Source organism: Callospermophilus lateralis, chromosome 10, assembly GCF_048772815.1.
Source record: "Callospermophilus lateralis isolate mCalLat2 chromosome 10, mCalLat2.hap1, whole genome shotgun sequence".
Taxonomy (NCBI): domain Eukaryota; kingdom Metazoa; phylum Chordata; class Mammalia; order Rodentia; family Sciuridae; genus Callospermophilus; species Callospermophilus lateralis.
Window position 1 is genome coordinate 132,934,774 of NC_135314.1, and position 25,290 is coordinate 132,960,063.

Genomic DNA, 25,290 nt, shown 5'->3' on the forward strand with positions numbered 1-25,290 from the left:
ACCACTGAGCCACATCCCCAGCCCTATTTTGTATTTTATTTAGAGACAGGGTCTCACTGGGTTGCTTAACACCTTGCCATTGCTGAGGCTGGCTTTGAACTCACAATCCTCCTGCCTCAGCCTCCAGAGCCACTGGGGTTACAGGCATGCACCACTTTGCCTGGCAATGTGTAAAATTTTAAGGAGACATCTTTGCTGAAGGCAAGCACTCCAAAAGGAAAATAGCAAAGTAGAAGTAAAGGCAGCTCACAAAGAGGCAACACAAATGACTGATAAACTTAAAAAAATAAAAGGCCCAAATCTTGCAGGTAAAATAGGATATTGAGCATCCAATCTTCACTTACTGCTGTGGAAATAAAAATTGAGTGCCATTTTGGAAAGTCTTTTATGTCTATTGCAAGTACCATGACTCCGAGAACTACCAATTCTCTCTTTAAATTTTTTTTTTTTTTAGTTATAGATGGACACAATACCTTTATTTTATTTATTTATTATGTAGTGCTGAGGATCAAAACCACTGCCTCACACACGCTAGGCAAGGGCTCTGCCACTGAGCTACAACCCCAACAATTCTGTTTCCAATTATAAGTTTATTCATATATTTATCTACAAAGAATTTCAAAAACCTATTATCCTTTCATTTATTTTTATGTAGAAATAAAAATTCACAAGAAAAGTTTGGTCACAAAACAGGGCTTACCAGCTTGGTGTCAGACTGTTCCCCAGGTATTCCAAGTGACAGCACTTCTTGAGATATGGGTAATAGCCTCCCTCTTCCTGCCGCAGTCCGGCTGCAGCAAATTGGGGGGTCCGGGTGACGAACAACTTGTGTAGATTGATACAGCAGGAATGGAAGCCGTTTATTGTAGGACCGGAGCGATTTTTATACATTCCATACGGCTTATCTAATTAACATAAACTCCATACAGCAGTCAACCAATAAGGAATCTCCACACTTAAAGGCTCGCTGGCTCCACCTCATAAACCACTCCCTCTGGCATTTTGCCAGGCGCCATCCAGACTTTTTTACAGACTCTAACATCTTCCCACATGTACACATGTAAAGAACAATCCATGGATGCTGTAAGGACATGGAGAGAATCCTTCAAAGGACACCTGAGAGTGAATGGATAATGAGTCAAGCTCAGATCAAAAAATAGGGAAAGGGACTAGGATACAGCTCAGTGGCAGAGTGAGGCCCTGGGTTCAATCCCTGACACGGGAAAAAAAAAAAAAAAGAGAGAGAGAGAGAAAGAAGTATCGTATGTACCACCCATATGTTGCTGATGATGCTCTGGTGGCCCTCACATCGTTCTAGCATGAGGCCATTAATGGTGAAGAGGAACAGATATGGCCCACTCTCAACAACAATAATATTTCCATCACCGACTCCCATCCAATTAGGGCTGTCTATATGAACTGGCAACAGAAAACTTGCAATCTGATGTGCTGTTTTCATATAACACACACATACACATATTATAGGCAAATTGTTTAGTTAGAACAATAACTGTGGGCAGCCAGTCTGAATGATTTCACATTCTCCTTCCCTGAGCGGAGAGGCTCTGACCATCACTACATCTCGTAGTGACCTAGATGTTGCCCCAGTTCTGGAAGTTTGAGAATGCGTCTTCAGACATAGGCGTGTTGCCCCGTGGATTGAGCTACGCTCACCTATTCCTTTGTGATATTACCCCTTTGCCCTGTTTGGGATAGAATATTCCATGGAAATGCCCTTTGTGTGTCCCCTTCTTTTGCTCTGCCTTTGGGGATGGCCTTCCTAGATATCAATCTGCTGACAGCAAACATCATGAAGCTAGACTCAACCTCCTGAAACCTGACCCCTTGCCTCATTTGAATGGCTTCTCCTCAATAAAAGGGTTCAGCACATGCTCACTTGCATTCTTTCTGCAGACCTTTAAGGTCAGAGGAACTGTCACAGGACCCCAAATAAAAAGGAATCTCTATCTCATGTATGGTTATTTTGTGCAGCCCAATTCACCGGGAGTGACCCTGAATGTTTTATTCTTAAGGAATAAGACAGATAATCTTGCATTGAGTAAAAAAAAAAAAAACATACTTCCTACTGCCATGGGACTCCAGTCCAGCGAGGACAATGAAGTGGCCTGACAAATCCATGTCACTTACCAAGATAATAGGTACCCTGACATAGGAACAGAAGATTATGGACAACACATAATAGCTTAAACATTAAAAAGAAACCTTTACTGGAAATGTGCATTGGAACCCAGGCCCTAAAACATAATAGAAATCAAAATGTTTCTTCCCCAGAGAGCAGGGTGAACTTAAAGAGATCAGCATGAATAAGAGTCAAATAGGCACGGGGTTACACCCAGCTAAGGAAATTCTCTGGTCCCTTTACATAGACCAACCTCTTCATGTCTATTTGTAGCTTAATAGGAGTGCATGCGGAATAAGGAATAGAAACAAGTATTTCTAATGTTGCATAGTCTACCTGGAATGACTTTTTAACCCTCAGGGCTTTCTGTTATTAGATCAAAAGTGGTAAATCCTGTTTTTTTTTTTTTTTGTGGGAACCTCTCTGGTACATCAGTGTTATCCTGTTTTCTCTCCTTGGAGTCCAGCAGCCTCTGTTGCATGATGCAAATGGGAGAGTGAAATACAGAGGGGTGCTATGTTCTGATGGTCTCAATAAACACTCTGAAAAAAATCTAAGGAGAGAGTATTAAACATGAAATCAGGTGAAGGGGGAAGGTAGAGAATCTCGGTATAGGAGGGACTCCAGACAAGCCACTGTAAGAGTTCTCCTCCTATGCCCAAAGCTCTGTTTTGCCTCTTAGGAAAGGTTAAACAATTACTGCTTTCACTCCAAAGTATAAAGAGGAGCTCAATGTCTTCTTATCTTACCAGGATGTTCACAGATAGAATGGAGTCCTTGATGCAAGGCTGAAGGGTTACAAAATCATCTTGCCACATTGGACTCCTGATCAAAATGAGGTGGTTATATCAATTTTCCTTTCTTGGAAAACTAGTCAAGGTGCCATGCTACAGATGGCCTGCTCAGAGGTCAAAGACTTCCTTAGGGTAACTCTAAGAGACACACATAGATTTCTTCTTGGACTTCTCTTTCTAACCAAGGTAGATAAAAATTTGGAAAGCAAAAGTGAACAAGCTCACTAAAGATACTTTTTTAAAAAATCATTATTTTTAGGTGTAGATGGACACAACACAATGCCTTTATTTTTAGGTGGTGCTGAAGATTGAACCCGGGTCCTGCCCTGCTAGGCAAGCGCTCTACTGCTGAGCCACAATCCCAGCCCCTCCTTTTTTTTTTGGATCTCCCTTTCACTTTCCTTTAGGTTTCATGAACATATTTCTATTAATAAACATTTGTCACTGCAACTGGATACTATTGCTTAAAGAAATATTGTTTTCTGACTATTTGAGCAGATTCTGCTTATGAACGGATTCTCCTTAGAGAGGAGGGAGCACTATGCCAATTCCTTGCTGACTCTGCAGTTCCTCAGATACTTCCCAACTTGATCTTCCTAATGCTTGACCCTCCTATCCTAAACTTGAAGTTTACAGAACATCACCTACCTTTGAAAAAATATGTTGATGTATCCCACATGCAAAGACCCATTTCTTGTCAGGAGAGCAGTGTAGAATATCAATGCTATATTGAAATGCATGGACTTCAGAAATATCCCTTAACTCAGGTATTGTAAATGTGTGGATGTTACCATCAGAATCACCCACCTGCAACCAAAGCATCACCACCATGTCAACAGAAAAAGATGTGATATCCTAAAGTACTCAATATATACTGCCATTTCTTCAGTCACTTATTGGAGATCCAAACTTCTGACCAGCTTGCCTCCCAAAATTGTTGGGATAATACTATGGAATAAAATTTCCTAAGCCCCCAAACACTCTTGCCAAATGACAGTTATTTGTTGGCACTGTTTTCTTCTCAATGTTTGCCAAAATTCACATCTTACCCTCCACTGTCCCTACCCAGGTTCATGGACAACAATGTACACTGAAAGGAGAGACTTAGATACAACATAATTCAGGGACTTTATTTTCCCCATAGAATTATGGCTGGGAAAATATACATGAGGTAGGTCAAAAGTCAAAATGGAATGGAGGTTTGTATGGTCAAAAATCATTGGTATTTTGTGATCAACTCCTAGGGTAGAAGATAGATCGAGATATGACAGTAATAGGACCTCAATGTCTTCAAATCAGCAGCAAGAATTTCATTTTGTGCACCCACTTAAGGTGTGGGGCTCACTTACCATCAGGAATGGCCCATCCTTTGTGAGAAAAGCCAAGGAAAAACAGATTTGAGCCATGGCGCAGGTAGCCAGAGGATCCCTGTCACGACAGTTCCACACTTTGATAGTTTTCTCCATATCTGCAGTGATCGCGAGATGCATCTGAGGGAGGGTCTCCAAATTGGTGATATTGAACTGCTGTACTGGGCTTGACCAGATCATAGTGCCCTAGAGAGCAAGAGCAACATTTGGTGTTCCAGGAACTCTTCATACCCATTGTGTTTTCATTCTGCTAATGCTTATTTGGAACCCTATCCCAAACCAGACCCATTTCTTGCTTTTGGGAAAAGGACATCAAGATCCTAAACATCTCAATTATTTGATGGTGGGAGTGAATATGAAAACAGGAACTATGCATTGTTCTCAGAGGCAGGAACTCAGAATGTGAAGAACATAAAGAATGATCAGACTCTGTGCTCTAATCAGTTCTGCCTCTTAACCAACATGCAACATCCAGCAAATTACCTCCCATCGTGGCTTCTTTTGGGGCTGTTATTACATTTATAACATATGAAACAGAATTCTGTCTTGGGAATGCTAGGAGTTCAAAATGTATCAATCATCATGAAAATAATTATTATATCATCAACATTTTACGCTGCAAACAAAACAGAAGAAATTGTTACTTCTGCAGAATTTTCTTTAGTCTTTTTAAAATTGTGAGGTATATCATATAAAAACAAATATGTATGTGAATTTAGTAAATTATAACCACTTGGTTATAATTCAAGGTAACCAATTTCTAAGCCCCCCTCCAAACTGTCCTTTATTTATTTAATAACCATTTCATCCTTCTCAAATGTAATCTTTACTTGATTACACTATAACAATTTACCTTTCTGGTGCTAGTAATCTATTGCCATGTAATAAACCATCTCAATATTTAGTGACTTAAATCAACATGCTTTTTAAATATCCATTTCTGTTGGGTTGGAAATTCAGATGCAGCTTGAGAAGGTAGTTCTAGTTCTGGATCTCTCATGAGGTTGCAGTCGAGTTTCATTTTCAAAATATCTAACTCATATGGCCAGCAATTTGGTGCTGAATACTGGCAGAAGTCCTCTGTACCTCACCACACAATCTTTATAAGTCTGCTTGACTATCTATCCTCATCATATTGTGGCTATTCTAAGAGCCAATGACCCTAGTAGAAGTGTCTTTCATGGTACAGCTTCAGAAGTTACACACCATTATTTCTACAACATCTTATTGGTTACGTAGGTCAGCCCTATTCAATGTGGTAGTAAACACAAGATCATGAATACTATGGGGCAAAGATGTTGGGGCCATCTTAGAGATTGGCTGCCATAGTACACCCTGTGGACCCTAATATTTCATTTTCCTCCCACGTGAAAATACACTCACCACCTTCCAATGCATCCCAATGTCTCATACAATTATAGCATCATTGAAAAACCTCAGATCTCATTCTTTAATTAGATACAGGAATACATTAGGTACAGGTAAAGATTCAGTTGATTTTGATGTGAAATCTTTGAACTAAATATACAAGTTATTTATCCTCCATGTCCCCACAATACAAGGGCAGGGTACACATAGGATGACAGTCACTGTCATTTAAAAAAGTGGAAAATAAAAAAATAGAATGGGAAGCACCAATAAACCACTGGTAAACAGAACTTTTAAAATTCAATAGAGAATATGCTGGCAGTTTGCTGATTAGGAGTCAAGCTCTTAAGAAAGATTCATCGTGGCTCTTTGTTCTGTCCTCTGTCCATCATGTACAGTGGGCCAAATTTATAGATGAGTAGTTTTTGGAGCCTACTTCCTGCCTGTAAAAGTTTTGGGAACTAAAGCCTGCTTTTCCTTTGTAAAATATATTTGTAATGTATTTCCCCTTTAAACTCAATTTGGCAATGTTTCTGCCAATGTCATTGTTTTTTCTTTTTCCAGTGTCATTCTTTGAAAAACTTTGTGGATCTTTAAGAGCCTTATTGGAGTTTTTGCTACTATACAACTATACTCACATGTCTTTGAGATGAATCCTTTTATATCTTGGTATTCTGCTGTGGCTACTGAGGATAATGCCTTAAGGTTCTTATAAGTCTCATTGACTTAACAGTTCTCCAAGGCACTTCCTTGCTTATTTCTGAAATATATCAAAGAAATTTGCAACCATTCCTTTGGTTTTATCTTTGTAGTATGATTTCATGATTTGATCTTCACTTGGAACCTATTACTTGATTTAGCATCATTTTCCATCTAAAGAGGCTGTGGATTTTCAAAACCAGCAATTCCTAACTCACCTTTATTTGGAAGTCATTACTTTAACCACTTTATTTTCTCTTGCATTTTACTATGAGCAGAAAAATGGTCAGCATTGAGAATTCTGCCTGGAAATGTCTTTAGCAACATTATTCAATTTGTTGGATACATTTTCTAATTTTTCACTTTACATGGGTGACACTATTGCTAAACTTCTGCCATTATGACAAAGCCCATTTTCTCCATTGTCTAATAATATTTCTTATATTTTCCTTGAAGCTCTCATGAAGGCTATGAGATTTTTGATAATCATTTAAAACTCAACCATCTCTTCTGAGTCTTCTCAACTTATGCCCACTGCCTGGTTCCAAAGCTTATTCCACATTTTAGGTTTTTGTTATAGCAGCACTCTGTGTCTAGGTTCTAAAGACTATACCAGTTATAAATTGTTACACAACAAAAAACATTGAGAATTAAAGCAATAAATACTCATTATCTCACACAGTTTCTGTGAATTAAAAAGCAAAGAATGGATTAACTGAGTCTTTCTGGCTTAGAGTCTCTCATGAGGTTGTAGAAGTCATTGGCTAAAGGATTGACTGGGGCTGAAGAATCTACTGCCAAGATGACACAATCATATGATTGCAAGTTGGTTGGGCTAGAGATATAGCTCAGTTAGTACAGTGCTTGCCTTGCATGCACATGGCCCTGGGCTCAATCCCTGTCACCACAAAACAAACATGCATAATTGCAAGTTGGTGTTTGCTGTTGGCAGGATGTCAGGATTCTTTGCTGTCTGACCATTGGGCTGCTTAAATGTTCTCAGGGATATGATGACTGGCATCATCTAGAAAAAGTCACCTAAGAGATATCCTTCTATAAGTTTTAAAATTTCTCTGTAAATACTCATATTTGTAAGAGGGCACTTATCATACTTCAAAAGACCCTGGGATTTAAGAGTCATTACACATTTTTTTCCAGAAAGGGAGAAAAAAATAGAAATAGAAATACAAATAGAAATAGAAAAATCCAAGAAAATACAATAATTGGGGACCCACTTTGAAGTCTTCCAACTCCCAATCCAGTGTTACTTGCACTACCTTGTTAATTCTCACAAGACCTTTATACACCATTGAGGAAATCAGAGTTAGAGATAATTTTCTGCAAAAGCCAACATAACAAATGCCAATCATTGACAAAGAGGCAGTAAAAAGGTAATGAAGATACATAACACCAAAAGATTATTTCATGAAGTCACTTTGTGTTACTGGTAGAAAATAAGAACTTAAACAAGTTTATACACTAGAAATACATATTGAAAAGCAAATTCCTGAGACAACAGTGGGTGGTGGTGGTGGGGAAGATGGCTGAATAGAGGTACCCAGCATTCATTTGCTTTTTCACAAGGAAGAACTAAAGCAACAGGTGTATATGTGAAGACTGAGGTGACAGGGGAACACTGGAATTCAACAGTAGAAAGATGGAAACCTTGTTAAGTCCAGAGACCTGAGATGGCAGTATAGCAAGAGAAAATATCTCATCACTTGACATTCTGGTCTGGAGGAGGGTTAATCTCCCCTCTGAAGGAATGAAGGTAAAAAAGTTCCAGCAAACTCTATCAGTTCAGATACTGGCAAAATTTCATGGCCCTGGCAGTCTTACAGCCTAAATATACAATAGTACTGAGATCTTTACAGTAGTCTGGCTTTGGAAAAGTAATTCACTTTATCTCCCAGTGAACCAAGGGTGCCGCAGATAGAAGCCATCTTGAGAAGGCACCTAGTGTCTGAATTTGGACTGCTTTAGGAGTCAGAAACTGCTGCAATATTCTCATTTCTAGGATCCCACAGACATTCAACTGCATTGTTTCAGGGGGTGACTGCCTCATGAACTAGACTTGGCTTGGTGGAGTGGCTGCCACAAATTGCTGAGAGCATTACACAGTGGGGAATGGGTGCTATGATGTGGAGGGGAACAGGGGGTGCCCTTTTTAAGAATTGGGGGATGGGGAGTGTGCCCTCTGAGGCCAGGAACTTGGCCTCTGCAGTTTCACATGTTTGCCAGGACTGAAGGAAGTTGCCTGCATAGTTCCTGCCACCCTTCTCCCAGAACCATGCAAGGGTGCCTACCAAATAACAAGGTGGATAAACAGCTCTGAGCATCTATTGCTCCCCTACCCACAGAGGGATGTTGGGGCAGTTTTAAACAACATTACTGCAGCTCCAAATGTAGTCATGCTCCAAGATGCACACCAAAGAAGGTCTGAAAAGAGTCTTTGCTCACTGCTGACCTTGTATTGCACTCTCTCTCTCTCTCTGGTACTGAGGATTGAATTCAGGAGCACTTGAACCACATTCCCCAGCCCTATTTTGTATTTTATTTAGAGACAGGGTCTCACTGAGTTGCTTAGGGCCTTGCTTTTTGCTGAGGCTGGCTTTGAATTCTTGATCCTCCTGCCTCAGCCTTCTGAGCTGCTGGGATTACAGGCGTGTGCCACCAAGCCCAGTGTGTTCTGCTCTCCTTTTATCCTTCAAGAATCCCAGCTGAGAGGAATTTTACCCAACTCCAGCCATGATCCACTCCTGCTTGATCCCTGGTGGATACTACAACTGAATCAGGGGGAGAAATGCCCCTGGCTGTTGCCCTATCCTTAGGTGTGCACAGCTGTGGGGGGTGTCTAAGGTTTTGCTCTTGGTAGGTTCTGCTTATAGTAGCAGTACAGAAGAATCACAAAACATTTGCTTTCACTGCACTTATGCAGGTAACCTGCTCAGTTGCCCCGACTTTACCTGTGCAGCTATGCTGGATCTGTTGCCCCCATACCTGGACTGACATATGGTGCTGGGAAGCCTGGGTGTGACTGCACAGAAGGGTACAGGAATTCCTTTCCTGCCTCTGCCCATGAAGCACCTGGCCTCACACCAGTATCTCATTATATAACAAGTGCTTCAGGCCCCTTCTCACTAATGGAATACCAGAGATCCATTCAAGTAACAGAATTATGATCAGTGCCTGAGAAAACTCCTTCCACCTGATAGGGGCTGTTACTCCATTGTCAGAGTAATCACACAGCTTTCACCCCACACACTCTGCTACCTACACAATATCTTCCTGAACTGCTACTGTGTCCCCACTTGTGCATGACCCACAGAGACAGTCTGACTCTGATACAGTACCACTGTACCCAAATTGACCTATCATAGCCCAAGAAGCTACAAGGAAATTACATTATAGTACCCAGCTGGAGATAAATTCAGCATAACAAACAGATTCTGGAATATTCATCTTGAGGAGAAAGCTGCATAATAAGAAGGCCATCCCATAAAAATGATAGAAGTATCCATTTCACCAGATGTGCAAATCTCAATGTAGGAGCACAAGAAATATGAAAAAGCAAGGTAATATGACACCTCTTAAAGATTGTTACTCTTTAGTAACTCTTTAGTAACTATTCCAAAGATAGTTAAGTGGCTAGATTCCTGATAAAGAATTCAAAAGATTAATTTTAAGAAAGCTGAATAAGTTCCAACAGAAAACAAGTGAAATAAAATTAGGGAGATAATGCAGGATATGATTAAGAAAATCAGGAGGACGAGGAGGAGAGAGAGAGAGAGAGAGAGAGAGAGAGAGAGAGAGAGAGAGAGAGAGAGGTTTTTTGGTTAAAAAAACCCAGTAGGTTAGAAATATTGGAAATGGAGAAAAAATTCAGTTGAAAGCTTCAACTATAGATTAGAAGTGGAAGAAATGACATTGGAATTTGAAGACAGATCTTTTGAAATAGTACATTCAGAAATAAAGCAGAGGGGCTGGGATTGTGGCTCAGCGGTAGAGCACTCGCCTAGTATGTGTGAGGCCCTGGATTCGATCCTCAGCACCATGTAAAAATAAAAGAGATTGTGTCCAGCTACAACTAAAAATAATAAGTATTTTTTAAAAAAAGAAATAAATCAGAAATAAGAATGAACAGAGCATCCAAGATCATTGGGACACCATTAAAAGATCAAATGTGTATATCAGCATTTTCTCCTCAAAGGGGAAGAAAAAAAGTTAAGGGCACAGAAAACCTCTTCAATTAAACAATATCAGAAAACTTCCCTAATCTTGGGAAATACATGGACACTGAGGCATGGGATGTCTATACAACTTCAAGTAGACATGCTCCTCACCATGACATATTATAGTCAAACTGTCAAAATTACAGGACAAAGAAAGAATTTTAAAATTTTCAAGAGAAAAGTGCCACTTCACTTTTAAGGGAAACCTCATTAGACTAAAACTGAGGAGGAAGGCAGGGAATGATGTATTCCAGGAGGAGGGCATGGAGTGATGTATTTCAAGTCCTGAAAGAAAATAACTGCCAATCAAAATTACCATGCTCAGCAAGGCTATCCTTCAGAATTGAAGCAGAAGTAGACCTTACAAGATAAGCAAAACTAAAGAAAATTAACCACTAGACCAACTTTACAAAAAATGCTTAAGGAAGTCCTATACCCAGAAGTGGAAGAAAGATAACTAGCATCATGATAGCAAGTGAAAATATAAATACCACTAGAAGGGTAGATACACAAATAGTAAACAGAAAAAAATCAAATATTATCAGAATATAAATCAAACCACAAAGATGAATAAAGAAAGAAGAAACAGAATATTCATGAACCAGAAGAAAATCAACAAAATCACAGGCATGAGTCCATACCTTTCAATAGTAATTCTGAATGTAAACTATCTTAATTTTCCAGTTAAAAGTTATAGTCTGGTTTAATGCACTGAAAACAATACCAAATGATATGTTGCATACATGTAACTCACCTCTCAATAAGGACACACACAGGCTGAAAATGAAAGGATGGAAAATGATATTCCAAGAAAATGGAATATGATAATAAGCAGGAATAGATAGCTATATTTGTATCTGATAAAACTTTAAAACAAAAACAATAAGAAGGGACCACGAAGGTCACTATATAATGATTACTGGGTTAATTAAGAAGATATGATGATTATTAATCTCTACATGCCTAATAATGAAGCAGCCAGTTTTATAAGACAAACACTAATAAACCAAAAGGAAGAGATAGGCTTCAATACAATAATAGTGGGGGATTTCAATACCCGACTCTCATCAATGGTTAGATCATTCAGATCCTACCTCCGGCCACCAAAACATCCAAAATAAACTAAATATAGATCAAATAGACTTAACAGACATTTAGAAAACATTCCATCCAACAGCTGTGGAATACATATTCTTTTTGTCAGCACATGGAAATTTCTGTAGTCAGCCACAAGTCTTAAATTAAAAAATTTGAAATCATATCTTGTATCTTTTCTGATTATAATGGAATAAAACTAGAGATCAACAGCAAGGAAAACTTTAGAAATTATAAAAATACATGGAGGCTGAACAACACACTTTTGAGCAAATAGCAGGTCATTGAGGAAGTCAGAAGGGAAGTTAAAAAAATTCCTTGAAAAAAATGCAAATGGAAACAATATACAGAAACCTATGTCTTACAGCTAAAGTAGTACTAAGAGGAAAGTTTATAGCACTGAGTGCTTAAAATTAAAAAAGAGGAAGATTTAAAATAAAAATGTAAACATAATTATGCATCTCAAGATCTTAGAAAAGCAAGAATAAAACATAGTCAAAATTAGAAGAAAAGAAATAATAAAGATCGGAGTAGAAATAAATGAAATAGAGTCCTAAAAACAATACAAAGGATCAATGAAAGAGAGTGGTTCTTTGAAAAGATAAATTTGTCAAATCCTAGAGAGATAGAGATCATGTAAGAAGACCCAAGTAAATAAAATTAGAGATAAATAGGAGATATTACAATTGATATTATAGACATTTGGACTTTTAAAAGATTATTAGGAATTATTTTGAAAAGCTGCTAAAAATTGGAAAATCTAAAGGAAATAAACAAATTTATGGACCTATATGGCTTACCAAAATTGAAGTAAGAAGCTATAAAAAACCTGAATAGATCAATGACAATAAATGAAATTGAATCAGTAGTATAGTTTTCCAGCAAAGAAAAATCCAGACCAAAAGGCTTCACTATTGAATTTTACTAAACTTTTTTGGTAGGGTTGAGGATTGAACCGAGGACCCTGTGCATTCTAGGCAAATGCTCTATCACTGAACTACAACTCTAGCTTCTTACTCAATTTTCTTTCTTTCTTTCTTCTTTCCTTCCTTCCTTCCTTCCAGGGACTGAACACAGGTGTGCTTAAACACAGAGCCATATCCCCAGCCTTTTTAATTTTATTTTTTAAAATTTGAGACAGGGTCTTGCATACTTCAACATAGTAAGGGCTATATAAGTTACTTAGGCCTTCACTAAGTTGCTGAAGCTGGCTTTGAACTTGTGATCCTCCTGCCTTAGCTTCCTGAGTCACTGGGAATATAGATGAGCATCACTGAGCCTGGCTTACCAAACATTTAACACAATGCTTCTCAAACTGTGAGAACATATCCTTGATGAATATAGATGAAAAAATATTCAGCAAAATACTAGCAAATCAAACTCAACAGGACATCAAAAATATCATAGACCATGGTCAAATTGGTTTCATGAAAACTAATATGAATCAAGAATGGTTCAACATATGAAAATTAATAGACATCACAAACAGAATCAAGGGTGAAAATCATATGATCACCTAAATAGATGCAGAAAAAAAGCATTCAATAAAATTTGATATCCTTTCATGATAAAAATCCTTGAACATATTAGGTAGAGAAGAATCATACTTCAACATAGTAACACTATATATGACAAGCCTATAGCCAACATTATACTGAATGGGGTAAAACTTGTTTATTTAAGGAATAAGACAAGGGTGTCCACTCTTAGTATTCTTATTTAACATAGTACTAGAAATTTTAGAGCAATTAGGCAAGAGAAAGAAATAAAAGACATATAAATAGGAAAGGAGGAAGTCAAATTATACCTGATTGTGGGTGATATGATTCTACACAAATACACACCTGAAGACTCCACCAAAAGACCATTACAACTGATAAATTCAGTAAAGTAGGAGGATACGAAAATCAACATAGAAATCAGTAGCTTGTCCATATACCGATATATACCAATTTGCTGAGAAAGAAATCATGAAAGCAATCCCATTCACAATAGGCAGGCATGAAAAATTTTAAAACATGGAAGAAACAAATTGAAGATGAAGACATTAAAAGATGGAAAAACTTCCATGTTCATGGTTTGGAAGAATTATTATTGCTAAAGTGCCTATACTACCCAAAGCAATCTACAGATTCAATGCAATCCCATCAAGTACCAATGATATTCTTCACAGAACCCAAAAATATAATACTAAAATTCATCTGGAAGAATAAAGACCCACAATAGTCAAAGCAATCTTGTGTGAAAAGAGAACTGCTGGAGATCACACAATATCTGATTTCAAGACATAATTCAGAGCCATAGTGCCAAAACAACAATAACAAATCAAACCAAATAAAACCCAACCCAACCCAAACCAAACAATAAAAAAAAAACCCAAGTATTGGCATTAAAAACAGATACATACACCAAGGGAACGAATAGAGAACCCAGAAATAATTCCATGCATTTACAGCCAACTGATTCTTGAAAAATGTGATAAAAACAAGTGTTGGGGAAAGGAAGGGAACACCTGCTTAGCCAGCCAGATCAGTCAAATCAACCCTGGCAATCAATGTGGTGATGGATATCATACCATATTACCCTCTCATCCATGGAAAAAGATACTTTTTTGGGGGGTGAGTAATAAGGATTGAACTTAGGGGCATTAAAACACTGAACCACATCCCCAGCCCTATATTGTATTTTATTTTGAGATAGGGTCTCACTGAGTTGCTTAGTTTCTTGCTTTTGCTGAAGCTGGCTTTGAACTTGTGATCCTCCTTCTTCAGCCTTCTGAGCTGCTGGGAATATAGGTGTGCACCACTGTACTTGGCTGGAGAAAGATACTTTTATGCATTGTTGGTGCAATCACTTTGGAAAGCTGAATGGAGACGAGGAATGAAACAACCATATGACCCAGCTATCTCACTCCTTGGCATTTATCCAAAAGAACTAAAAATTAGCATACTATAGTGATATATGCACATCAATGTTTATAGCAGCACAAGGCACAATAGCCAAGTTATGGAACCAACCCAGGTGTCCATCAGCAGATGAATGGATACACATACACACACACACACACACACACACACACACACAATTAATGGATAAACATACACATACAAACACACAAACACACACACACAAATGGAGTTCTACTCAACCATAAAGAATGAAATTATTTCATTTGCTTGTAAATGAATGGAACTGGAGAACATAATGTTATGTGAAATAAGCCAGGCTCAAAATCAAGGGTGGAACTTTTTCTCTCATATGTGGAAGCTAAAGAGGAAAAAAAGAAATAAGAAAGAATATTTCATGAAAACAGGGGAGAGCAGTAAAGTAGAAACAGTGGAGAAAGGATGAGGGAGGAGAGGAGGAAAAGGGAGAAACTGGCATATGAAATTGACCAAATTATGCTATGCACATGTATGAATATATCACAATGCATTCTGTTTTAGTTAGCATTCCTTTTCTTTCTCTCTTTCTCTCTCTCTCTTTCTTTCTTTCTTTCTTTTTTTTTTTTTTGTGGGGATTGGTCACAGGGTTACTTAACCACTGAGCCACATTCCAGGCTTTTTAAATTTTTTTTATTTAGTGACAGGGTCTCACTAAGTTGCTTAGGGCCTTGCTAAATTGCTGAGGCTGGCTTTGAACTTGTGATCCTCCTGCCTCAGCCCCCAAGCCTCTGAGATTATAGGCATGTGCCACCACATCCAGCCAGTTAGCTTTTTCATCATTGTGACAAAAATAACTGACAACAACTTAGAAGAAGAAATGTTTATGTGGGACTCATGGCTTTAGAGGTCTCAGTCCACAGGCAGCCAATTCATGGTTCTTGGCCTAAAGTGAGGCAGCACATCATCGGGGAAGGGCCCAGTGGAGAAAAGCTAAACAACTCTCTGTAAAGTGAGGAAGCAGAGAGAGAGAGAGAGGGAGGGGGAAGGGACCACAGGGAAGATGCACCCTTCCAGGGCATGCCCCTAGTGATCCACCTACCTAATCTAGGCCATTCCATTTACCTATAGTTATCATCTAGTCAGTCTATTCAAACTAGGATGAACTGATTAGGTGACAGTCTCATAATCATTTTACCTCTGAATATTCCTGCATTAACAGGAGCTTTTGGAGGACATCTCATATCTAAATTAGAATAATAATTATAATGTACCAATTACAAAATAAGTAAATAAATAAATAGAAGGAAGACCAATAGAGTAGAGAAGGGGAGTCAGGGGGAGGAAAGAGGGGAGGGAAGAGGAGAGAAATTTATGAATGTGTCATTATGAATTATGATACATTATGAATGTGTCAAAAATGAACTCCACTATTATATATAACTATAATACTCTAAAAAAGTAAGTGTGCTTAATATTTAAGAGCAAGCTGTTGGGTCCAACCCGTTTGTCTTTGAAATAATGAAGTATATCCACACCTTAAACAAATAAAATGATGTTTATATACATATACATATACATATGTATGTGTGTGTGTGTGTGTGTATATATATATATTACACACATACATATAACATATGGAGTTTTATTCAGCCATAAACAAGAATGAAATTATGTCATTTGCTGGTAAATGGATAGAACTGAAGAATTTTATGCTAAGTGAAATCAGCCAGGCTCAAACTCAAAGATAGAATCTCTCTCCAAAGAAAGAGGGAAGAGAAGGAGGGAAAGAATTAAAAAAAAAAAAGGTGGGGGCGGGGGAGAGGGAAATCTCATAAAAATAGAAGGGAGTCCAGTGAAGCAGAAGAAGGGGATTAGGGAGGGGAAAAGGTGAGAGGTGGGGCATGAGGAAGTTCTGGGAATGAAATCTACCAAATCAGTGTATATATATCTATATATAATTACACCATAATGAATTCCACTTTTATATATAATTATAATGCACTAATTAAAATAATAATAGAAGGGTGATCAGTAGAATAGAGAAAGCAGATCAGGGGAGGAAGGAGGGGAGGGAAAGGGAAAGTACTAGGGAATGTGATTGACCAAATTATGTCATGTGCATGTCCAAATATGGCATAATGAATCCCACTATTATGTATAATTATTATGCACCAATAAAAATAAACTTTATTTTTTTTAAAGAGAGAGAGAGAGAGAGAGAGAGAGAGAGAGAGAGAGAGAGAGAGAATTTTGAATATTTATTTTTTAGTTTTCGGCGGACACAACATCTTTGTTTGTACGTGGTGCTGAGGATCAAATCTGCGCCGCATGCATGCCAGGCGAGCACGCTACTGCTTGAGCCACATCCCTAGCCCCATCCCCCCAAAAAAATAAACTTTAAAAAAGAAAAGCTGTCTTGAAACTTTGTTATCAACTCCAAGTATCATTTTCCTCTCAGCACTATTTCACATGTCACAGGTATATATTATTTTTGCCTGACTCACCTCTTGCACATCCCAGGTATAAAGTTTGCGTATTGAAGACACAATACAAATGATTGACTTCCCTTGTTCATCTAGTGTGAATCTACTTCCTGAGACATAAGCCACTGGTCCCAAGATTCTTGGAAGGAAACATAGATACTATTTGGCCACCAGATAGTAGAGGGATCATTTAAATCAAATAAAGATAATTTTAAGCTTTTCTGGGTAGCAATCATGGAAAAGACAGAAACTGGGCTTTAGAGTCAGTCAAACATGGGGTCCTGTTACAGATTGGCGATTGGTGATTAGGAGATATTGGAAAACTTACATTTTCTCTTTAATCTGTTTCCATAGATTAATGGGTATTAGAATTAATCCATAGATTAATGGATATTAGAATCTCTCCATGAAAATATATAATAATTTTGAAAAATCATGTTATATGCATATATAAATGTACCAAAGGGAATTTCACCTTTATGAATATATAGAAAGTACCAATCAAAAATAAATAAGCTGGATGTGGTAGCACATGCCTGTAATCCCAGTGGCTTGGGAGGCTGAGAGAGGAGGATTGTGAGTTCAAAGCCAGCCTCAGCAACTGTGAGGTGCTAAGCAACTCAGTGAGACCCTGTCTCTAAATAAAATACAAAATAGGGCTGGGGATGTGGCTCAGTGATTGAATGCCCCTGAGTTTAATCCCCAGTACCAAAAACCAAACAAATAAATAAATGAACAAAAGGAAGATGAGTAGAGGAAGGAGAATAGGGGGAGGGAGGAAGAAAGAGAAGAGATGGGGGAATGAGGATTAAAATAAAATTCCTTGTATATATGGTTTTGTCAGAATGAACCCAACTACCAGGTATAACTATAATGCTCTTTAAAAAACTCTTCAGAGAACTGTTACAAGTATTAAAAGAGGTATCAGGGATAAAATGAACAGGAGAGCCTTTGCTATTTAGGAGTTTAACCATTAATTCCCTGCCCCCAATAATTTTTCTAGGACAGGTAGAAACCTTTGGAAAAAGAGAGTAGTAGAGCCCTATTTTATGTTGTGAAACAATCACTCTGGTTCCTTCATTCTGTACATGATGATGTGGCTATCACAGCAACCCAGGCACATTAAATTTTAATCCCTTTTCCCTTTCACTGAATGAGAACACAAAACTGCATATGGGGAAAAATAGAGTAGACCTCTGAAAACAAGTTTATCATGCTTCTCCAAGGCATACCAAGGTTCCCAGCTGCTTCTTTGTAGATAAAGTCTTCTGGCTGTGCACATGCCATCTGACGCTCCTGCTTTGTTTGGTGGAGGAATAACTGCTTCCATGTCTGTGTGCCCAGGTGCTCATAGGTGAAGTTGCAGAAGTGCCATTTCTTTAGACACATCCTCCTGGAAACAGGAGTCATAATCCTATCAGGTGACCCTCAGCTCATCTCCTCAGAGCCACTGTTATCATATGAGCCCTTTATTCATGCTAACCTTTCTGTGGGCCTCCCACAACACAGATGCATACAGACCAAAGTACACAGTGCAAATACACAATTAAATGGCCTCCTCTTCCATTCCCACCTTACCCTCCCCGTTTTCTTACTCACCTCCATAGCAAATCACTTTCTGCAACCTTATTCCAATATGGGAGAGAAGGCAATGGATAAGCAATCAATACACAAACATTGGCTTCTCTTCTGCTTGCATTTATCCTCGGGGCTGGACCCACAAAGATTAATCTGACACAATTCCAGCTCTCAATGCCTGCCCAGTCCGGAGAGAGGGAAGTAGGAACAGCAGAGACCTATCATTGCTAATTCAGGCACTCCATATTCCTGTGAGAGTTCCGAGAAAGAAGTGATTTTCTAGGACTTGAAATAGGAACCTCAAGGATCATTTAGTCAAAATAAATTCTGTGTATCAGCTTATCCTTTCCATTTAACAGAATGTGAGACACTCAGTGAATGAGGACTACCCCCAAACTCTCAAAGTATTTTGCTATTCTGCAAACTGATGCACAACTGGTTAAGAGAAGTGAATGGATTCTAGGGACACTGGTATCAGAGCTAAGTGGGTGGGTCTGAACAAAGTAAACTTCAAGAACGAAGGAAGGCTGTGTGGGTGTAATGCTGGGGTAGCCAAGATCCGTGGCTGAGGCTGAGAGGTGGAAGGGGTCTGACAAGGTAGAGGAGTGTGGGCAGGAAGCTGGTCAATTCTGCCAAAGCAGTAGAGACTGGAGCCTTTACCTTGCTCACTTGCGAAGCCTGTAGCAAGCTCAAGGCATACAGATAGGAGAAGATTTTCACCAAGGGCACATCAGGCAACTCAATCTCCATTTTACATGGCCCTAGCCCATATCCAGTTCACTCTGAATTTAAAGCTTTGGCTGAAGTCTGTAGCAGTTGGAAGGATTTTCACCCACAGCCCATCTGGCTCTGATTGAAACAAGCTGCAGGTGGGCAGATTCCCAGTCTGTCCTTCACTTTGGTACTTCCCTTGGGCCAGATCCACTCAATTGTATGTATCCCTATCTAAACTCACTTTTTAGTGATGTTCATTGTTTAGATGAACACAACTTTTGAATTAGAAGTGTAGGACTGGGGGCAGGCCCAAATGGACCTTGCAAGGAATCTCTAGGAAATGTTAATTAACATAATTACATTGGGCAGATTTAGTTCTCTAGGTGGCATCTGTTTAGTTGTTCCAAATTACTAGGGTAGAGAATCTGTTTGCCACATTTACACGGAATCTGGTTAGCAACACCAATCTCTCAGTGCCAACCCAAGCTTCTAGGTTTCCGCTTTTGTGAATTTACCTTTCTAACAGGAGGGAATCACTGAAAGAATGATTCAAACAGATGTTTCATTAGAGATCTTTGCTAAGTAGGCCTTGTTGGATAAGGCTCTTACAGTCAGTGCCTGTCCCTGGGATGCAACAAATTTCTATAATTACATATCTGTCAAGAATTTGACAACTCTTTTCAGTATTTTATACATAGGATGTCATTGAATGAATATTGTGTCCCTCAAAAATTCAAAAATTCATATATTGAGGGCCAGGTGTGGTGGTGCATGCCTGTAATCCCAGTGATTTGGGAGGCTGAGGCAGGAGGATTGCAAGTTCAAAGCCAGCATCAGCAAGTCAGTAAGGCCCTGAGCAATTTAGTGAGACCATCTTTCTCTCTCTCTCTCTCTCTCTCTCTCTCTCTCTCTCTCTTTCTCTCTCTCTCATAAAAAGAAAAAAAGAAAAGAAAAAAATTTTTGGGAGATAATTATGTCATAAGGAGTTCTAATTAATGGGATTAGTGTCATTAAAAAAAAATCCTTGGAGTTCTATTTGATTTCTTTCTGCTATGTGAAGATGCAAAAAGTCAGTAGTCTGTAATTTAAAAGAGAATCCTTACCAGAATCTTGCATGCTGGCACCCCAATCTTAGAATTCTGGCCTCTGGAATAGTGAGAAATAAATTTCTGTTGTCTATCTGCCAACTGATTTATGGTACTTTGTTATAGCATCCTGAACTGAGTAAGACAGTGTTCTTCTATGAAGCCCAGTAGTGATGACTTCTCTACTTTAAATATTTTCCCACAGCCTGATCCACAGTGGTGGTTCTTAGGAGTACTATTTTTTTCTACAACGTTATCTGCTCCATTAGCCCAAAGCAGCTTGGATTATTCAGGGACAATTAAATGTCCTCTTTTTTAGAATTTGGAATGGAAAATGATGACTAAAAAACCATTAGTTTATTCAAATACAAACATAGTGTCTATGAGACCATATTTTTCCTTCTGAGATATTGTGATTTTTATATATCTATATCTATCTACCTACCTATCTCTATCTATGTATCTATGTATCTATGTATCTATGTATCTATCTATCTATCTATCTATCTATCATCTATATATCTCTCAGATACTCCAGTCTAGGCATCAGACATGTCCCTCCCAGGGCTAGCCAAACCTTAGAGATAGCAAAGGAGCATGCTTTTATACCAATTAATCAAGCCGGGATCCTCACCCCAACCATCTCTTGTATCAGACTTTCGCACACCGAGCCAGTATTTTACCTGCCCTAAATCAACCCAGGGTCAGTGACCAGACAACTAGGGACAGTCCCTATGCCTCAAAGCCCACCAGAATTATTCACACTAGCCAATTACGCTAAGCTGTTTACCCTGTCCTGCTTTGCTTTTCTTGCAGAAAACATAAGAAATACTCTGGCCCAGGCTTTCTCCTTCTGTCTCCTGACTGTCCTTGGTGCTTTCCTCTATGACTTTGCATGCTGTGTCTTGCTTCCTGGTCCTAGAAGAATACAGACTTCTTCCTTCATTTTTGTGCCTGTATATCTTACTAAAACTGATTAGATAAAACTGTAGGTACAGATTTTAGAACATACTAATAGGAGCTGAGGTGTGGAAAGGTTAGGTAACATATCCAGGATCCTATATCTGGTAAGTAGCCCAGAGCTGGGTTTGAACCCTAGCAACTGGCATCAGTACTCCAAGCTGCTACACTCCAGTGCCTCCAGGAAAAGAAAAAGCAGAAAAACTTGGAATAATTAGAAGAAATATAATGAGAATGAATGTATTTTAGAGTCTTGAAGGTGAAAGAAATGTCAAATAATTAAAAATGGTGTGAAGAATAGAAGTGCAGTGGACTTTCAAAATAGAGCAGTTGAGAACAAAGTGGGGAGGAAAGAAAAATATGAAGGAAATAAGAAAAGATGTGAAAGGTGATCAAAGAAATGAAAAAAAAAGTGCTGATGAAAATAGAAAGGACTCTTAAAGTGTCAGAAGGTAAACCTTAAAAGAGGAAACATGAAAGGTTTTTAAGGGGAATGAAGAAAGACCTTAGAAGAATGAGCCTGTACTCCTTGGCTCAGGCTTGAGGCAGCAGGGATTTATCTGCAGGTAGTGTGTGGCTGACAGGCTGCCACAGGGATATGCTCTCAACCCACATTTGGATGCTAACTACTGCATCATCCCCTGGTTATGACATATTCCTTGGTGGGAGTCTTAGAAGAGGGTGCGGTGCACAGATAAATTATGCTTCTATTGTAAAGTGGTTTAGGGGCAAGTTGTTTTTTCTTCTTTTTTTTTCCTTCAGTTACCAGAGAAGCAAAATCATAGGCTTGGAATGGCAACTTTTCAAACAGAGGCATACATTGTATTAAATGGAATCCCTTAGGATGTAAACTGGAAATGGGAATTAAGCACGCTAAGTTTTAAAGCTACTCTGCTGACACACACAAAAAAAGGATTGTAAATTTGATACCTCCAACTTGTTGGAATACAAGCCATTTAAAAATCATGATTGGAAAGCCATGAGATAAACTTAAATGGGACATTTATACTTATGATATCAAGTAGATCTTTACATTGGTATTTAAAATTTGTTCATGATTATTTAAATAAATATTTATATAAATGGATAATGACTGAGGAGAATATACAAAATGAATATATAAATCATGTTACAGTGGGATCATGATTCTGCTTATCTAAAATTTTTTAAATGATATTTTATTTTTCATTAAAAGAAATGATAGAAAAATAAACATATTATTGTTTCCAGAATGCTAGTGCTCAGAAAACTTTTCTTGACTTCTGTAGTTGCTAGATTTCTCCAGTTTAGGGAATTATAGTCACCTTAGATTAAGAGTTGTGCAATCAATCAAGATGTTAAAATGAAAATAGAAATTGTAATTGTAAAGAGCAGTAAAAATAATGATGGCAGGAGACTAATGTTTATAGGAGTGATACTGGTTTTCATCACAAAGAAGTCCATAGAAAAATAAGCCTACAAGTTCTGAGAGAAGGAAGCATGGCCATTCATGGTGTGGAAGAATGATTGTTTCTGGCTCTCAATTCTTAAAAGAAGATTTTCATGTGAAATATTAAAAATCATCCCTTCTATGGCCACTACTATAGCACAACTGTGTGTGGCACTGGGGAGAGACTCTACTCAAACATGGGTGTTTGCAATTGAGATGCACAATAAAGGTGTGACCTCAGTTTGATTAGGCAGGTTTGCTCTGTGAAGCTCTAAACCTGACAGAGATGGAGGCAGGGAAGCTGTGTTCTAAGGTGTCTATGTAGGAGAAAGGGGCAGAACTTGGACATCTCCATGTAATATCAGTCCACATCTGAAGAATGTAACTCAAGTGAGTTTGTTGAGCAAGAAATTTGAAAAAAAAATGTTTAGCTTAGTGCAGTGATGGTTCTATGATAGATGCTAAAATCTGATAGATTCATGTCTTTGAGTTTTGTGGAATTTGGAGTACTTTCCAAGAAATTCTTGCCACCAGTCTTCCAGGTCCTCCAAAGCATTCCTTACAATGAATCTATGAGAAACATAAGGACATACAGCAGTTAAAGGCACACAGATGTTGTGATCAGGCTATATGGCTCAAGAGCCACACTTCTAACTACTAGATCATCCTGCCTCCAAGAAGTGCTTCCCTAAGAAGTATGGGCGTGAGTGTCACCCCTCCCAGTGTGCATGCTGCTAGAAACTTGGCCAGGGCTATTAGCCTTTTGCTGCTGTGGATACAGCAAATGGATAGAGCCTATCACATTTGGTTGGCCCTGACCACAGAGCAGGAGCAGACAACTGAGCATTTATATGTTACCATTAGGTTCAGCCTTCTGGGTTCATAATTACCTGTCCTCAAAAAAATATTCCTTTCCAGTGAGTCTGGTTAGGTAAGGAGGGCTTAGAAAATGTTCATCATTTAAATGTCTACATTTAATTTTAAAAACTTTAGGAGATAATTCTATATTCATAAGAAGTCACAAAAATAGTACTGTCTACCCTTACGTAGCCATGTAGAACGATCAAAGTCAGGAAATTGATGCTGGTGCAATGTAAGTAATAGTTCTGTACCATTTTAGCACATGAATATTTGTGTAGCTGTCATAAGATTCATAATTACTCCACAAGCACATCTAACACGTAGCTTCTTATTGTCACACTCACTCTTCTTCCTCCACCTTCTCTAACCCCTGACAGCCATAAATCCATTCTTTATAATTTTGTCATTGGAGAATACCATAAAAATAGAACCCTCCAGTGGTTGGCCTTTTGAGATAGGATTTTTTTTAACTCAGCAGAGTGCCCTTGAGATCCATCCTAGTATGTATAAATATGTATGTATAAATGGTTTGTTCCTTTTTATTGCTGAATAGTATTTCATAGTATGGTTGAACCGTAGTGGATTTAACTATTTACCTTTTTAAAGACATTTTAATTGTCTTTACTTTTTGATTGTTTTATAAACAAAATTGACATGAATATTTATGGGTAAGTTTTATGTCATTGCATCACCAGCAAATCATAGTTAATAATAGTAATAGCCTGCCTCCTTTTCTGATCCATAAGCTTTTTATTTCTTTCTCTTGCCTTAGGATAGCTAGGACTTTCAGTACTATGTTGAACAGGAGTGGTGAGAGTAGACATACTTGCCTTGTTCCTGATGTGAACTGTTGATTTTTAGTAGATGTTCTTTATCAGGTTGAAGAAGTGTTTTAGTCAGCTTTTTCACTGCTGTGACTAAAAGACCTGACAAGAACAATTTTAGGGGAGGAAAAATTTATTTAGGGGTTAATGGTTTCAGAGGTCTCAGTCCATAGACGGCCAGCTCCATTCCTTAGGGCTCGAGGTAAAGCTGAACATTATGGTAGAAGAGTGTGGCAGAGGGAAGTGACTTGCATGATGTTTAGGAAGCAGAGAGACTCTACTTGCCAGTTACAAAATATATACCCCGAAGGCATGCCCCCAATGTCCCACCTCCTCCAGCTATACCTTACAGGCCTTTAGTTACCACTCAGTTAATCCCTGTCAGAGGATTAATTCACTGATTGGGTTAAGGCTCTCATAACCCAATCATTTCTTTTAAACTTTCTTGAATTGTCTCACACATGAGCTTTTGTGGGACACATCACATCCAAACCATAACAAGAAGTTTCCCTTCTAAACCTCAGAAACTAATGCTCAGAAATTTTATCAAGCAAGCCATTGAAATATAGAATCAAGCCACTGAGATGCAGAAAACACAATTGCAAATCTTGGCCCACACTTTTGGCCTGTGACCTTGTAAAAGGAGGGAAATATACAAGCACAGTCAAACTGGGATGAAATTGTATAGCTCCACCTGGAATCTACCTTCAGTCCAGCCCCTGATATAGCCCTTTTATAAATATTGAACCCTCAGTCCAAGTCAGGGCTGCTTG

At 38.4% G+C, this 25,290-nt stretch overlaps 1 protein-coding gene across 1 annotated transcript; it reads right to left on the reverse strand.

Annotated features, from left to right (window-relative positions):
• Positions 1–696: 696 nt before the first annotated feature.
• On the reverse strand, positions 697–19,394 carry Fbxw12 (F-box and WD repeat domain containing 12). The gene is made up of 11 exons (XM_077110353.1): positions 19,305–19,394; positions 18,803–18,814; positions 18,666–18,691; positions 18,299–18,459; positions 17,088–17,176; positions 4,284–4,490; positions 3,583–3,741; positions 2,149–2,164; positions 1,271–1,449; positions 1,041–1,103; positions 697–771 (listed from the first exon to the last, which is right to left on the reverse strand). The coding sequence occupies exons 1-11, from the start codon at positions 19,392–19,394 to the stop codon at positions 697–699; spliced, it is 1,077 nt and encodes a 358-aa protein (XP_076966468.1).
• Positions 19,395–25,290: the final 5,896 nt, after the last annotated feature.